This window comes from Thermobia domestica, chromosome 10, assembly GCF_964235325.1.
Source record: "Thermobia domestica chromosome 10, izTheDome1.hap1.1, whole genome shotgun sequence".
Taxonomy (NCBI): domain Eukaryota; kingdom Metazoa; phylum Arthropoda; class Insecta; order Zygentoma; family Lepismatidae; genus Thermobia; species Thermobia domestica.
In genome coordinates, this window is record NC_137463.1 from 172,675,030 (window position 1) to 172,691,036 (window position 16,007).

A 16,007-nucleotide genomic window follows, 5' to 3' on the forward strand; every position below is an offset into this window, starting at 1 on the left:
CGTATAAAATTCAACATTTCAAATTTTACTATAACTCACTTATAATCTTTCACAAAAAAGGGGTTTAAAATCTACAATGTAAGTTGCAGATTAGCAGTTCAAAATTTAGCCATTCTTTTGCATAAAAAAAGCTTAATTCTGAAGGCCATCTAGCCTATTTTGTTCAGAGGTTGTTGGCAACACTGCTCAGAAATGTGTAAATGCGGTCTTGACAATCAAACACAATACTAGAAGAAAAAACAGGTAAGTTTTCATCATATTAAACTAACAAACGTAATTTTAGCAAATACAGCCACGTAAGTAATTAAATAAATTCGTATTAATAAACGCACGAAGAATATAGAAGAAAAATTGCATCACTGATTTAAATAAAACGAGATTATCTGCATATTGTTTCTCCGTAAAGCATAAGACGTCACCTTTAGTTTTTAAGCCGATTCTTTTCTAGTTGCATTGTAAATATCTTCAATTCGTACAATTAATTGCAGGGAATGAAGAGAGAAAAGTAGCTGCAGCTGAGGGAACTTTCACTTATCATGCTGTTGTTCATAACCAGAGCTACAATTCATAGGATTGTGTTGGAGGGTTGGGGGGGAGATCGAAGTTGCCCCGTATTCTCATGAAAAATATGGCAGGCTTAACTAAACGTAATTAAATTGTAATGCTGAGCTTTCTTTTGTCGTTACCTTGCGAAATTGCGTACAAATAGTAACTTTCGAATACTTAGTTTCGTCTTGATGAAAAATGAAAAATATTATGCATTTTGTAAAATACGCAAAAAAAAAATGGCAAATACAGCAGATTCAAGACTGAAAGTCCACAGGTGAGAATTAGTTTTGTAAATTTCATTATAAAAGCAGTGCTCGAAGTGGAAAATCTAAGGAAGTGGTATGTGCAGAGCAGAGTAAACATACAGATTAGGTAATTCCCTCTACTTTTTATATGTTAGTCGTTTCCCTAATCATTCGCTGCACCGAAGCAAAACAACTGAATGAGGAAATATGAACAAACGAGCAACGAAATTCTTCCTTACATTTCATAGTGGTATTCTATATAGTCTACAAGGGAAAAGGTGTAATGTAGATTACGTATAGACTACAGTAGACAATCGCGTAGACGTAAAATTATAGTTCACGGCACATCACTGGCTTCAACGTTCATGAATTTTCACATTCAAAAGTAGAAACTTAGGGACCAACTTTTCTTTCTGTTATTATTTTCTTATTTTCCATTTAATGCCCTTAAATATAAACAATTACGAGAGTTGTGAACGGGCAGTTTTGAAACTAGCTCAGCTGTGATCGAAGTCAAAGTATAAACAGTGAGTAACATACACTTGAATTCAAGGTTTTTAATAGTCACATCCTCAACTCACTGAGTTCAATTTTTGAGTTGAGCTCAATTTCAGGCGTAACAGAAGAGAAACACCCTCTGATAATTTAATTATCAAAATATTTACAGTGGTGCAGATTAATAACGTCCAGGATTACAATTGGAATATATCAGATTAAAATATATTATTTTACAAAGAAAGAATAGTATCTAAGGAACTCATTTATGCATCCAGAAAATATAGAATATATGCATCCAGAATCTGTAATTATAGTAATAATATAGAACGTGATGTCTATTTGTTCTTCTTCGAGAGTAAGTCAATAGGTATCTGCAATCAATTTTTATTATTTATTACCACAAGAGTATAATGTTTTTATTCATATCATTTTTCAACAATATCATATCATTTTGAATGCATTGATCCACCATTGCACAAGCTTTCCGATACCATCTTCGTAACAGTTTTTAGCTTCACTACAACACATGAATGCACCGCTTCCTTCACCTGTTGATCGGAACTGAATCGATGACCTCTGATAGCATCTTTAGCTGAACCAAGAAGATAATAATTCGACGGAGCGAGATCGGAACTGGTGTAGGATGCTCCAACATCTCAAAACGCAGCATCTGAAGAGTTTGAGATGTGTGGGCGGTGGTATGTGGACGCGCATTAGCATGCAACACAAGCACGCCTTCCGGCAATCGACCTCTGCCTTTATTGCGTGTTGCTGGCTTCAACTTGCTTACTAGCATATCACTGTACTTTTACTGTTTATTGCTGACCCCTTCTCCAGGTAATGTTTCAGAATTGGTCATTGTGAGTCCAAAAGCACTGTGTGCATCACTTTCCTTGCAGAAGGTTGACTCTTGAATTTCTTCTCCATAGGAGATCCGGGATGCTTTCACTCCGTATTCTGGTGTTTGCTCTCTAGGTCAAAGTGATGAATCCAAGTTTCATCAAGAAATGTTTCACCTTCGTTAGCATAAAGGAAAAGAAGATGCTGACAGATTGTCACACGGCTTTGCTTGTGTTCTCAGATTGGGAACCAATCTCGCACAGATTTGAATGTTGAATCTGTTATGTATGTTGTCATATGCAGAATCGTGGCTAATCCGCATATATGTTGCTACTTCATCAACAGTCATTCGTCTGTTATACAGAGTAAATGCATGGACTCGTTCATAATGTTAGCAGTTGTCGCTGTAGCTTGAGGCCCTATTGTTTCCTCATTTTTCACACTCATTCGACCACTTTTGAACTGTTTAATCCACTAGTAAACACTTTACTGTGCCAACACATTGTACCCGTAAGGTGCTGAAAGTCTTCTGTGAATTTCCGCTCCGGGTGTACCTTCAGACCACAAAAAAATGTATGATACAACGCTGTTCTTGTTTGGTACACACATCGAGTGGCGCGGTCATCTTTACCTCGCAACAGCGCAAACCTGACTGGAGTGATAACGCTGCGACCTACGACAGGCGAAGTCAATGGCGACACCTACAGTCTTGTGTGCACACAATCTCAACCTAGAAAGAAATAGAAAAATACTTGTTACTTCTTGACTTACCCTCGTACAATAGAAGCATCCAACATCTTATGTACCCGGACACCTAACAAACTTTTCTCAAATATTGAAAATCTGTGTAATTTCAAATAGTGTCCCTTACTGCTTATTCAGCCCCTTTATATTATACCCCTCTCTCACCTTTGCTCCGTCAACCCTTGCACCTCCCTCTGTGTTGTGAAACAATTATCCTTGCCCAATATGTTTAGCGAAATGGAAATACACTAATAGAATAAACTATATAAAGCATTAAGAGATTTGTTTGGACAGAAGAAACATTAGTTTGCAGACATATTTTATATGTTGTGGAATTCTCAACTTGTACGAAAAGAATAAATGCATCTTCAAGTACCAGAATAATGCTTTAACATTTTGTCAATCCATATGAAGTTGCTTGACAGTAAGGAGGGTTGCTTCATCATTTTCAAATATACTATTACCATGGTATATATAGGGGTATGACAAAAAAATCTAAAACGTTTGCAAAAATATGAAAATTATATCTAGTATGGTGTGGGGCCTCCATTTGCGTCCGAAACAGCTTGGATCCGACGTGGAATGGACGTATACAGCTCCTGGATCGTGGTAGGTGGAATTTTGTACCATTGTTCCTCCAAAACATGCACCAGTTCCTTAGGAGATGCTGGTGGAAGGTAAGGAGACCGAACACGTCTTTCTAACTCAGCCCACAATGTCTTAAATATGTTCAGATCTGGCGAGTGTGGGACCCAGGGTAGGTGATAGCTCCAGGTCATGCTTCTCAAACCATGATTTCACCCTTTTTTTAGCCTGACAGGGTGCCAAATCATCTTGGTAGATGACATCAACCATCAGGGAATAATATTCGAGCCATGGGTAGAACCTGGTCCCCCAAAATGATCACATACGCCTTAGCATTCATAATTCCATGTAGGGCTATGATGGGGCCTACAGGAAACCATGATATCACTGCCCATACTATAACAGAACTACCCCGATGCTTTACAGTTGGGAGCAGAGTCTGTATCATAGGCCTGCGACGGTTCTCCATACATAAACGCGATCGGTTGTTGGAAACAAGGTGAAGGTCCATTCATGGGACCACATTACATGTTTCCACTGCTCATGAGTCCAAGCCTTGTGATCCTTGCATTACTGGATACGCCTCTTCGCATTTAATGCTATGATCAGGGTTTTGGCGATAGCGGCCCTGACACTAATTTTCATTTTATGAAGTTCCCGTCGCACTGTTTTCGATGGAGCCGGGTTCAGTAGGCCGGAATTGAGTTCAGACGTAATTTTCATTGAAGTGGTCTTCTTTTTAGCTGCTACAATCCGTTTTAATGCCCTCCGGTCCCTATCTGACAGGATTGTCTTTCTACCACTGTTGTGCTTTGCAGACGTCGTTTGCCCAAGAAATGTGTATACCCTCGTGACATTGGACACAGTGCATTTCGATTCCCTCACAAAGTTCGCCACTGTTGCCAATGAAGCTCCAACCAGACGGGCACCAACGATCATGCCTCTTTGGAAGTGAGTCAGGTCGCCCATTTTACCGCACCACTTTCACACCACGAAACTCACAGGTGAATTAATTACTCCTGACGGAAGAAGAAGGTCCACATGGCACATTGAAAAAATACGATCGGCAACCGCAACACGTGTTGTACAGTGGAGGGCCAAATTTACGTGTACTGTTTGAAGTGTTTCTAAATTTTTTGTGTGCCCCTGTAATTATACTATGTTATTGGCGCACTACTATACACGACAGTGAGCTTCCAGTTAAAAGAAATATTACTGCGAAGTTTAAATACGTCACATCATTTACACACAACAATCATTTAACAAGCACATAGTTGCTGATGTGAAGGTTTGCCACTATTTCTTTCGGTGCGGTATAGCATTATTCTTGTCTTTGGCACTGGTGCCCAAGACACACGCTCTATTTGCCCCACAATAGATACCTCTGCTAGTCGATTGTCGTCGTACAGTAGAGATTTTCTTGATTAATTGTTAATTGGTAGCGGAGTAAACGCTAATTCGCCTTATATTGTAATTTTTGTAAATAATATCCAAAATTTAAAATTATTGGGCTATGTAGAAGAACTTAATAAAAGTCAAATACCTAAATGTGAAAAAAACTATTATTTTCATTTTAAATGCATGAAGATAGATTTAACATTTACCACATGTTAATAATGTTGAATACATGCGCCATCTTGAATTTTAGCCCATCGATTTAGGCCACAACATATGAAGAATTATTTTCTGTTTTCTTTGAAAAGAACACGAATTTTAATAGTTATATTTTACTGACTTTTTGTTTAACTCTATATAATAGTCTCTTATCTTAAGAATATTAAATTTTGCTGTAGAACAAATTTAATATAATGAAATATAACTGATGTTAAATGTATGATATAACTCTAATAGAAATTAATTTTGAAAAAGCAAAGAACATTTAAATAAATGTAAAGAAGAGATCGGTAAAATTAAATCATTAAAATTCCACTTCATTAAAGAGAGAGTAGAAAAAGAAAAAAATCCCATGTGAATCAATGGGCTGAAAGCTAAAGGTGGTACACAACACTCTTAAACCAATTGCGAAAGGAGGATATTTCACATTTTGAGACAGCAAATAGATAATAAACTGATATACGTTAATTTAATTTCTTATCTCTAAAGATAGCAGCCAAAGTGATCAGTAAAATATAATTTCAAGATTTTAAACATTCCCTTACAAATAAGTTTGCAGAATTTCCCTTTCTTTTTTTTTTGACTGCACGATAATGGGAATAGAACACATGTTGTTACCTATATTTTGGTGTGTTTATCGAATTCGAATATAACATAAATAACACCTATAACTTTAAGTACCGTTTTATGAAAAACTGAAATTAACGGTTTCATTATTTTTCCAAATGGGTTAAAGTTACAGTGATGTAAACGTAAACAGTAACAGCGTATTCAGTAAAAATGTTAAACTTTATCAATGACTATGTGATTTTCCGAACTAAATTTGTTATGGAAAAGTTTTGTGTATTGTTACTGTGTAGTTATAAGGAATCGCATTAATGGTAGCGTAAATTAGCAACTGTGTATATTATTTTTAAAGCAGTACATTAAATATAAGCCACGTCTTTAAGATGGTTGTGTGCACGTAGTTTTCGTAGCAAAATGTCTGTTCTCTTTAAGACAAAATTAAGATTTGTAGAAAACATTTGAAAGACAATTTTGTGGATTCAAAATATTTGTTCTTGCCTCTTCAGTTTTACTAAAGTTCCATAACCTCTCAGTCCAATTTTCCATTTTAAGGGGTGATACTACATCCTTACCTGTATCTTATTGTCATTGTAGGGTGCACGGAAATAATCGATGAAAATTTCAAGTTTCTATGCCTAATTATTTCGGAAATATGGAGGATGGATACAAAGTCAATCAAATTTCTTCCCTTCAGAGGCCAAGTATCGCATAATAGTACAGCGCTAATAGAAGAGGAGCAGATAACAAGAAGATGGAAGGAATACATTGAAGAACTCTACAAAGGAGACAGAGTGAACGAGGAAGAGATAGAAAAGGAAGAAGACCTCGATGAAAATGAATTAGGACCATCAATTTTACAGTGCGAATTTTAAAATGCTTTGGAGAAAATGCAAGACGGCATAACCCCAGAAATAGACCTAATACTAGTAAAAGTGATTAAGAATCTGGGAGTAGCAACAAAGAAGAAATCACTCAATCTTATTAATGAAATGTGCTTCTCGGGAAAAATACAAAGATACTTCGAGGAAAGCATATTGATACCTGTCCCGAAGAGAAAAGGCGCTCGGAAATGCGAAGAACACAGAACGTTAAGTTTGCTTTCCCATGTATCAAAAATACTATGAAAAATTATCGCGCAACGAAGAGAAGGGAAAATCGAAGAACAGCTATCGGAGAACCAGTTTGGATTCAGCAGAAAAATAGGAACAAGGGAAACAATACTGAGCCTACGGTTGATCACAGAACAGCACATTAGAATAAACAAACCAATTGTGATTATATTTGTAGATATAGAAAAAGCTTTTGACAACGTAGATTGGAATATCATGTTCAGAGTGTTGAAGAATCTCAAAGTGGATTACAGAGACACCAGAATAAAATACCACCTTTACATGAACCAGACAGCTGTTATAAGAAGAGATCAGAACGAAGCAAGTATAAGTAAATTAGTAAGGCAAGGATGTGGACTTTCACCTCCCCTGTTCAATGTCTAAATATAAGAGGCTATGAAAGAATTCTTTGATAAAAAACGAGAAAGGCGTAAAAGTAAATGGTCACGTTTTCAGTACAATAAGGTTTGCTGATAACATAGCACTGATAGCGGAGAACGAAAAGGACTTGCAGGAAGCCCTTTCAAACTTGAACGACTTGCAGGAAAAAGCATGCAAAATGAAGATAAATAAGAAGAAAACGAAAGTGATAAAGTGCACAAGAGCAGGACAGTAAGGGGCAAACGTATGGCTAGATGGAGAGAAAATCGAAAACGTTAAGACATTCCCTTATTTAGGAAGTTAATATTCTCGGTCAGAAGAAGTGAAAAAGACGTAAGTTTCAGAAAAGCACAGACTATACAAGCATTCAATAGGAAAAGAGAACTGCTAACGTCAAGAAATGTGTTGTTGGACGTTTGTAAACGATTTATTACGACCCTGGCATGGAGCATGGAGCTTTATGGATCAAAGACATGGACATTGAGAAAAGCTGAAATATCCAAGCTGGAAGCATTTGAAATATGGTGTTGGCGCATAATGTTGCGCATTCATAGATAGAAAGGAAAAGGAATGAAGACGTACTAAAGGAAGCTAATAAAGGACGTCAGATCATCAAGATAATAGGAAAAAGAAGAAACGCATGCTTTGCCATAATATTCGGCACTCTGATTGGATCACTGTGCTGGTAGAGGGAAAGGCAGAAGGAAAACCAGGAACAGGAAGACCAAGAACAGAATATTTAGATGCAGTTACGAAAAAGACATTTTTGAGATGTACAAGAAGAAGAAGACATTTTTGTGTGCAAGCTCGGGTACATGATGAATGTTTCTACAAAATTTTGAAGTTTCGGATATCAGTTGCTTGAAAATTTCTTAATTTCCAAGTAACTTTTTATCACTGTTAAGGATCACATTTAGCAAGTACAATATTTATAGAAGTTCAAATAAAATTATTATTTTGTCAATGGTAATTTTTGGGGAAAATTTTATATAAATGGCGAGCCTGAACCATGAGAAAGTATCTCCGTTTTAATTCAATGGATGTATTCGTGCTCAATTATCACAACTTTTTGATAATAGATCATCAAAGTAATCAGATTCAAGAAGAAAAGCTCCATGCAACTGATAACTTTGTAGAAAAATAATTTTAAATACTTCAGTCGCTTTATCGTGAAAAGGCAACATACATCTTTGATTTCATTATTTTACCATCTCATAAAGGATATAAATGAATCTCATTTGACTTTTACACTCATTAAATCAAATATGTAAGCGTTTCGTAATTTAGGTCTTTTTTCTTTGAAGATGTACGTTATTCGAGATTTATAAAACCTTTGTGTAGATGAAACGCATATGATCAGATATGCAAATTGATAGTTAACTTGTTACGGAATATTACTGCTTGGATCAGTAGAATTTAGTTCGTTTTTAAGCAGTAAACCTAATTGTATTGATATCAGTTATGCTCTGGGATCATGCGATTATATTGATATTGAGAATTGATTTAATGTTCACAGAATTCTAATGATTTATTTTGATTTTAGTGCATAATTATGAATTCTACATTTAAATTTTATATTAAAATGATATAATACTAAACATGTTACATATAATTTTTATCCTTTGTTTTCAGGTCGAAAACGATGTATGGGTGAAAATGTAGCGAAAATGATTCTTTTTTTAATGACAACGGTGACATTTTCGAGATTTACTTTTAGCATCCCGCCCAACGAACCTGCCCCTTCAACAGAACCGATTGATGGGGGAGCCATGAGGCCTAAACCATTCAGCGCTCTTATTAATCAAAGGACTTAGAAACATCATGAAGAGAAATAAATAGAATATTCACTAGACTAGTTTGGTATATATAAAGTTGTAGAAGTTTTTGTATTTCGTAAAAAAAAATGTTAGCAATGAGAACAGAAATCACACGATCGATGTTTATTTTGTACGACTTCAATACTTCAAAAGGAATCTCTGCCTAAAATGGAAATATAAGACGAGATGTAGCACTAAAGTGAGTTGTGAAACCCACACAGATTTACCATTTACATTTACATATCTAGATATCTAGAAATCTAATCAATAATAAAAGGTTAAGGGTTGGTTTTTACCAGTAGTATGTCACGATGGTATTTTGCCGTTTTATATATGTGTTACTTTATTCATTGTTACTTGCAAACAAAATCATTTAAATAAAGATTATTACCATACGAAATGTAGTCTCTGAGAAAACAAACTAACTATTTTCGTATTTATTAGCATTTTCAACAACATCTTCTAATAACATACAATTAAAAGATATGTTATCTGACTTAAATTTTAATTTTATTCCTCTCAAAAACAAAATAAAATACAATTTCTATTTTTTAAGTCCTACGATTATTCTATTTGTAATAAAGGAGACGAATAATTAATGAACATGGATGATTATGAAATTATTGGTCGAATGAAAATGTGACAGGCAACGGAAGAATCCCGAGAAAATCCACGAACAAAATGTTGTGCATCACATATTCTCTTGACCAAACTACTGATATCCATACAAGACATGATATATCTACCACTGAGTCACTGCGATTTGATCTTTTTTAATGTTGCAAATAAGAACATGAAGCATAATATGTGTGCCTTATATTAGTGATGCAAGGGTTCGGAAAAGAACCGGCTTTTTTGAAAAAAAAAAACTCGGTTTTTTTCTGCTTCTCTTTCTTGCTTGGGAAATGTTGGGCTTTTTTCAAAATTCTGCTTTAAATTGATAAATCAGATTTTGTTTCGCTTCTCTATAACGCAAAAAGTCATTTAATTAGTGGTTGATGCCGATAGTAATAAAAAACCTCGAAAATAAACCATGAATTTCGAAAAGATGTTTGAAACAATTTTACTTCTCAACATATTTACATTATGAATTCCAAAGGATTAACCAATGTATATAATAAGATTTTTTTTTAACCTCCTATATACAAAAGTACGCAGGGTTGGCAAGAACCATGGTTGTTTTTGAAAAATGCCAAAAACTAGATTTTGGGGGGGAGTTTAAACCAGGATTTTTTTGGTTTAAACCAGGTTTTTTGGGTTTAGATATTTTGCTTTATGTATTTATATTGCATATTGACAGAAATAAGTTTGTTTCGCCTTGGTGTTATTATGCAACAACGGGGTTACACTGGAAGAAGTCACATAAGCTTAAAGAAGTCCGGTTAGTAAATTTGTTAAATTGGGAAACTCCAGCCCTAGTCATCGGGAAAATCCCGTCATTACTCTAAATGTAAAACAATAACGGAAAAATACTATTATTGCTTTGCATGTAAAATTTAAACGTCAACGTATCATAATCAATACGCTAAAACTCAGGTATTAAATTACAAGTTTAGTACGTACATATCATTGAAAGCCCAATCTAAGCTAATGTTGGAATCTACGTAGGCAAGTGATAAATTTTGCCAATTTTCATCAATATATTTAAGCATTCTTGGCTTGTTTATAAAACAACAGGCATTCAGGCATGCAGAAATATACAATTTGGTTTCGTTTCTTATGTTCAGGCTTAACATTCTTACGTAATACCGAGGTTATCAAGGAGAAGACTTTCGCTTAAAGTTACATCCGAACCGCTACTTTGCTTACGTATGAAAGAAGGGTTGTGGTTCGACCAAGAATTGAACATGGGACATCTTGATTAAAAGGTGAAAAGGAAATAAAACTAATGCAGATACTGTGATGTGTGGAAACGTCACCATGAAGTTCACAGATTGGCATTTTTCGTCCTTTTTATTTTTTATTTTTTTTTGGGGGGGGGGGGTTAAACCAGTTGTTTATTTTTAAAAAAGAAGAAACAGCAGGTGTAAGCCAGCCAATGCTAAAAGTAAATACTTCTTTAAAAAATACACAAATACCTAGCAAAATTCTATGTAGTATTTTTACTTCAAAATATTCCATACCCTCTTTTTGGAACAAAATAAAATTAAAATATAACATAAGATAAATACATAGATTTATTTATATGACACACTTAAAGGCTGCACATCTAGAGCTTTTGGTTCTGTATATTCTTGCAATTCTACAGTTTTATATAACCACCATCATGGTTTACTCACTCCTCGAGTTTTCTGAATTTTTCACAAGAGGTATTCAACATATGAAGGGTGTGAGGCAAGAACATGGTAACCCACAATTTTACTATTTTAAGAAATTAGAGATTTTTTGCTGCACAATCCATTTTGAAAGTCGGAACGCTGATTTTTCACATAAGACTGTACATGAAGGACAGTGTTCGAAATCAGAGATGGGCACCCTCACTCATTTTTGCCCTCAAGAGGGCCGCCCTCACCCTCACTCACCCTCATTTCGGTAGATCAGGGTGAGGGTGTCTGAGGGTGAGGGTGATGGGGTCGACTGAGGGTGAGGGTGGGAGAGTCGGTTGAGGGTGAGGGTGTCTGAGGGTGAGGGTGAGGGAGTCAACTGAGGGTGAGGGTGGCTGAGGGTGAGGGTGACGGAGTCGATTGAGGGTGAGGGTGGTTGAGGGTGAGGGTGAGGGTGGCTGAGGGTGACGGTGAGGAAGTCGATTGAGGGTGAAATTGAATGATGGTAATGTTGAGGGAATTGATTGAGGGTGAGGGTGAGTGAGGCTAAGCGAAAATGCCCATCACCAGAATGAATTCCTGAAGGATGTTTGCTTGAAAGTTATTTATTTGGGAAATGGTTGAAGAAACAGCAGTTTCCTGCGAACTTCAAATAGAGTAGGGCCGCGCTGCCTCAGTGGTAGAGCGTTCACTTCTGGTGCTTGGGGTCCCGGGTTCGATCCCAGCCCCCGCCAAGTTAACTTTGTGGTGGACAATCACCGTGTGCGTGGGTTTCCTCGGGGTTCTCTCGTTTCCTCCCACTTTCTTCATTCCACCATTTCATTCATTTGTCATCATCAACGTCTCCTTTATGCTAACCGGCATAATCGTGGGACGTAAAACTCAAAGATTTCATTTCATTTTTCAAATGTACCGTGTATGCAAAAGGTGAACTAAGCGCCACCTTACATACTTTTAAGAAAATACGTTAAAGGCGACCAGCATTAGGTATCCTGTAACTAATTAGAACGTTTCGCACAATCGAAAAGAGAGGAAAACCAACACAAACATAATTTCACTTTAGATTACGGCTACCTTAATGCTGGACATCAACCTTTAAACGTATTTTTCTTAAAAGTATGTAAGTGGCGCTTAGTTCGTTTTCGCATGACACGGTACAAATAGAGTAGCAACCTGTTTGGCACAGAGTCACGTAATTAGGCCACAAAACATCAGTTGGTGCAGTGTACGAATTAATGGGGATGGTGAAAGGGATATTCCGTGTGACAAAAATGTAACTCCCTCCCAGAAGAACACTTTAATTGTTTCCCCTCTCTAGTATTTTTTCGAGTGGTCATATAGCTAGAAAAGAAAACATATTTTTTGTAACCAAACAATAACATAGCATTTATGTCTGACTTAAAAGAGGTTATTAACATTTTCGCAGTCGTTAGAATCATATACTTTGTTTCTTGGAATAGTTACTTACTCATGCGGAAAACACATTCTTTTTGTCAGAAGCAAACTATAGAGGCTCGAGAGGGGTGGAAACAGGGGTGGACTGGCCATAATCAAGTACCGGCCCGATGGCCGCTGCGCCCACCTCACATCATTGCCTTTGCGCCCTCCGCGGGAGGGGCTAAGACCCGTCTTAGCCTCGGGAAGGCGCACAGTTTCCTCTCTGAACACAATTTAAAAAAAAAAAAAAAAAAGCTACATAATTATTTTATAAATTTGCTAGCCTTTGGCCAGCCAGGGCTCCACCCCAGAGCCCGGTATTTGCTCGGCCTGCGGCCTCGCTCTTTCTCTTTCTGGGAATGCTATTAATGATATTAGATTTACCCCTAAATATATAGATTTGACTCCAATATTGGTCATTTTGGATGATTTTTATGTATCAACCCTCCCACCCTCACTGCTCCGCCCCCAGTTCCCGTCTTTACTCAACCTACCGCCTTGCCCTTTGGCCGAGTTTGGGTGTTTGTATATCTTTCTTTGGGCGTCTCCAGGAAATTCAGATATTTTTGGAAGAATCCCAGAAACGACTTGGGGTGTACTTGGAACAAAACCCAAGCGTCCGTCTTGAAGCTATTAGGATAACTCGATGGAGAAGTAAAAGCAACGCTGCTGTAAAAATATTTGGACACTTTCATTACTGGGCATTCGACCAAGGATGCCAGACCAAGAAAATCAAAACCAGTATATGTGGAACTCGTATCAGCTTTAAGTGTGATTGGCAACTCGCAAGAATTCAAAGTCAGACATGATGCAATGTCTCTCATTCAAAAGTTGTGCTCCTTTAAGACTATCATTGTGGCTATGATCTTTTTATTGATTTTTCAGCATACCACACCTTTATCAGACTACTTGCAAACAAAAAACTTAGATTATGTCCAAGTATGGCGCCTGATATCCTCAACTCAAAATAGGTTGAAAGAATCTAGGGATCAGTATGACAAAGTCAACAAAGCAGCAAAACACTTTGCAACAGAAATGTCAAATAGTATTGAAGGACTCATTACAGATGTTCCTAGTCTAGAACAAGTTATTATAGAAACAGAATTGCCTGAGGTAAGATGTAGAAAAAGAGAGAAAATGGCAGGGGAATCAGCTTCTGATGAAGTAATTGAAGACTGTAAATACAGATTTGAAGTAACCGTTTTCAACTGTGTTCTAGACCAAATTTCTAACAGCATGCAGGAACGATTTGCTAAAAATCAAAGCTTATACTTAGATTTAGAGTGTTTTGATCCTAAGATGTTAAACAGTTTAAGTCTGGCTTCGTTGTCACTGAAAAGAATCACAGAATTAATTCCTGATTGTGAAGAGGGAAAACTTAAAGAAGAGCTTCTTTCGTTTTCATCAATGTGGGAAGAGTTTTCAAAATCCCCTTATGAGAACCAAGAAAAGAATCAAGAAGCTGTTGAGGTTCGTACGATTGAAGATTTGATTGAAGAGGACAAGTTTTCTGAAGATTTCATGGAGGATGAGGAGGAATATTTGGGGCCGACTGACGATATAATGGATTTAAGGTCTATAAAATGTGATGGAGTGAAGTGCAATTCTTGCTTTAAGTGCGCCTTCGATGTGATTCTGCAGTACAGTATGTACTCAAGACTCTACACAGAATTATTCAAAGTTTCTAAGTATCTTCTTACATTACCGACAACATAAGTGTCCTGTGAGCGAGCATTTTCAAAGCTCAGATACATAAAAACAAGACTCCGTTCAAGACTTACAGATGAACATCTGGAATCATTGTTCTTAATGAACTCAGAAAGAAACATTCTGACCAAAATAGACAACAATCTTATTATTGACAAAATGTGTGAGAAAAGCAAGGAGATGCGAAGGCTCCTTCAAGCATAAAACAGTGACTTTACTTGCATTTTCCAGTTTTGTTTTTGAATTTCTTTCTTCGCTAGGTACACTGAGAAAAAAAGGACTAGGATTTCCGTGTGGATACATCGTATTTACGCGGGTGAGCTCCTTAAGTAATGTAATTTCATGTATAAAAGTACAGCAGGTAGGAACACCATGCCAAGTCTGGAGTTCGGTGTCGAACTTGACTCGCTGTGATTGGATAATTTTATTCACATGATTGATTTCGTGCTAAAAACTATTACTCTCGTAAGGTAGGGAGTCACAGATTTAGAAAGAACCAAGAGGGGACACTCGTAAGAAGGTAGTAACAACATTATATACCTAAGTTACCACCGTCGGAATGGGTATGGCGTTAATTCTAGATTTGAAATGGTGGTCCCACAATACAAAATTTTCGCTGGACGGTGGTGTAGATCGTACTACTGATGAAACAACATTACTTAATGTGGTGACGCGCGTAACCTGGTAAAAACAGCATTTACATGCCGACTGGATTATGCATTTTTCTCCGTGTAGGTATATAATTCTAAATTTACTTTTGTTAATTTGTAATAAATGTTTCATGTATACTTTTTATCAATGATTTTAAAAATAGATGAAAAATAAGTTAATGTCATGATGAACATAGTTTTAAAAGGACAGAAATATGAAAAATAGCATAAGCCCCAAACTTAACTCAAATCTTCAGTTATAATTAGGCTGTTAAGAAATGTAGCCGAAGAATTTAAACAACTGGTGTGATTTTTGTAGTCTCAGTTAAAGTGTGCAGATTTATATAGACCTAATATATTTAGTACTCAAAGTCTTTGTGTTTGTTTATGAAAATATTGAATTTGTATAATTCTATCGTGATTAACTGCAATAGCTACTTAATCTTTTGTTGTTTTTTGTGTACTAATTTTCTGGGGAAAGCCCCCCGGCACTTCCTTTTATTAGGAGGGGGTATTTCATACAAGCGAAAGCCTCGGATGGACGGCGCCCTCCCAGAGTATGTGACCGCGCCCTTTTTACATAGCCAGTCCACCCCTGGGTGGAAAGGTCACGAAAATTCTGTAATTCTTGGAAAAGCATTCCTTGTAAGACGTGTCATAGTCACAGGTTCTCATAACATTCGTTGTAACGGATGATCTATAATTTAATAGAATGACGTATTAGCTTCTACATGCCTGCTTAGCAGTATATATATATATATATATATATATATATATATATATATATATATATATATATATATATATATATCGTTTTCACCACTGAACTTAAAGTATTTTAAATTTAATTGATAAGTTTGAGATTTGATTGCCTGCTTAATTGCCATTACACATTATGTTTTGCCACTCCCATATGGAAACATAATTAGTGGTTAGTTCAACTTTAACTAATACAAATTTAAAATCTTCCTCATCGCTAGTCTAGTGGTTAGCGTGTGTG

The 16,007-nt window shown here is 36.4% G+C and overlaps 1 protein-coding gene across 3 annotated transcripts in view; it reads left to right on the forward strand.

The window, feature by feature from the left end:
* The window catches only part of LOC145662111 (methyl farnesoate epoxidase-like), a 379,435-nt gene that overhangs the window by 302,951 nt on the left and 60,477 nt on the right, over window positions 1-16,007 (forward strand). For 2 of the 3 annotated variants that reach the window (XM_081727446.1, XM_081727444.1), the window contains one exon: window positions 8,765-9,397. The exons of the other annotated variant lie outside the window; for it this stretch is intronic. In XM_081727446.1, coding sequence (XP_081583572.1) covers window positions 8,765-8,946 — 182 coding nt within the window. In that variant the 3' untranslated portion in view covers window positions 8,947-9,397. Of the gene's footprint in view, window positions 1-8,764; window positions 9,398-16,007 lie in introns of those variants that run through there. 3 annotated transcript variants of the gene reach the window in all.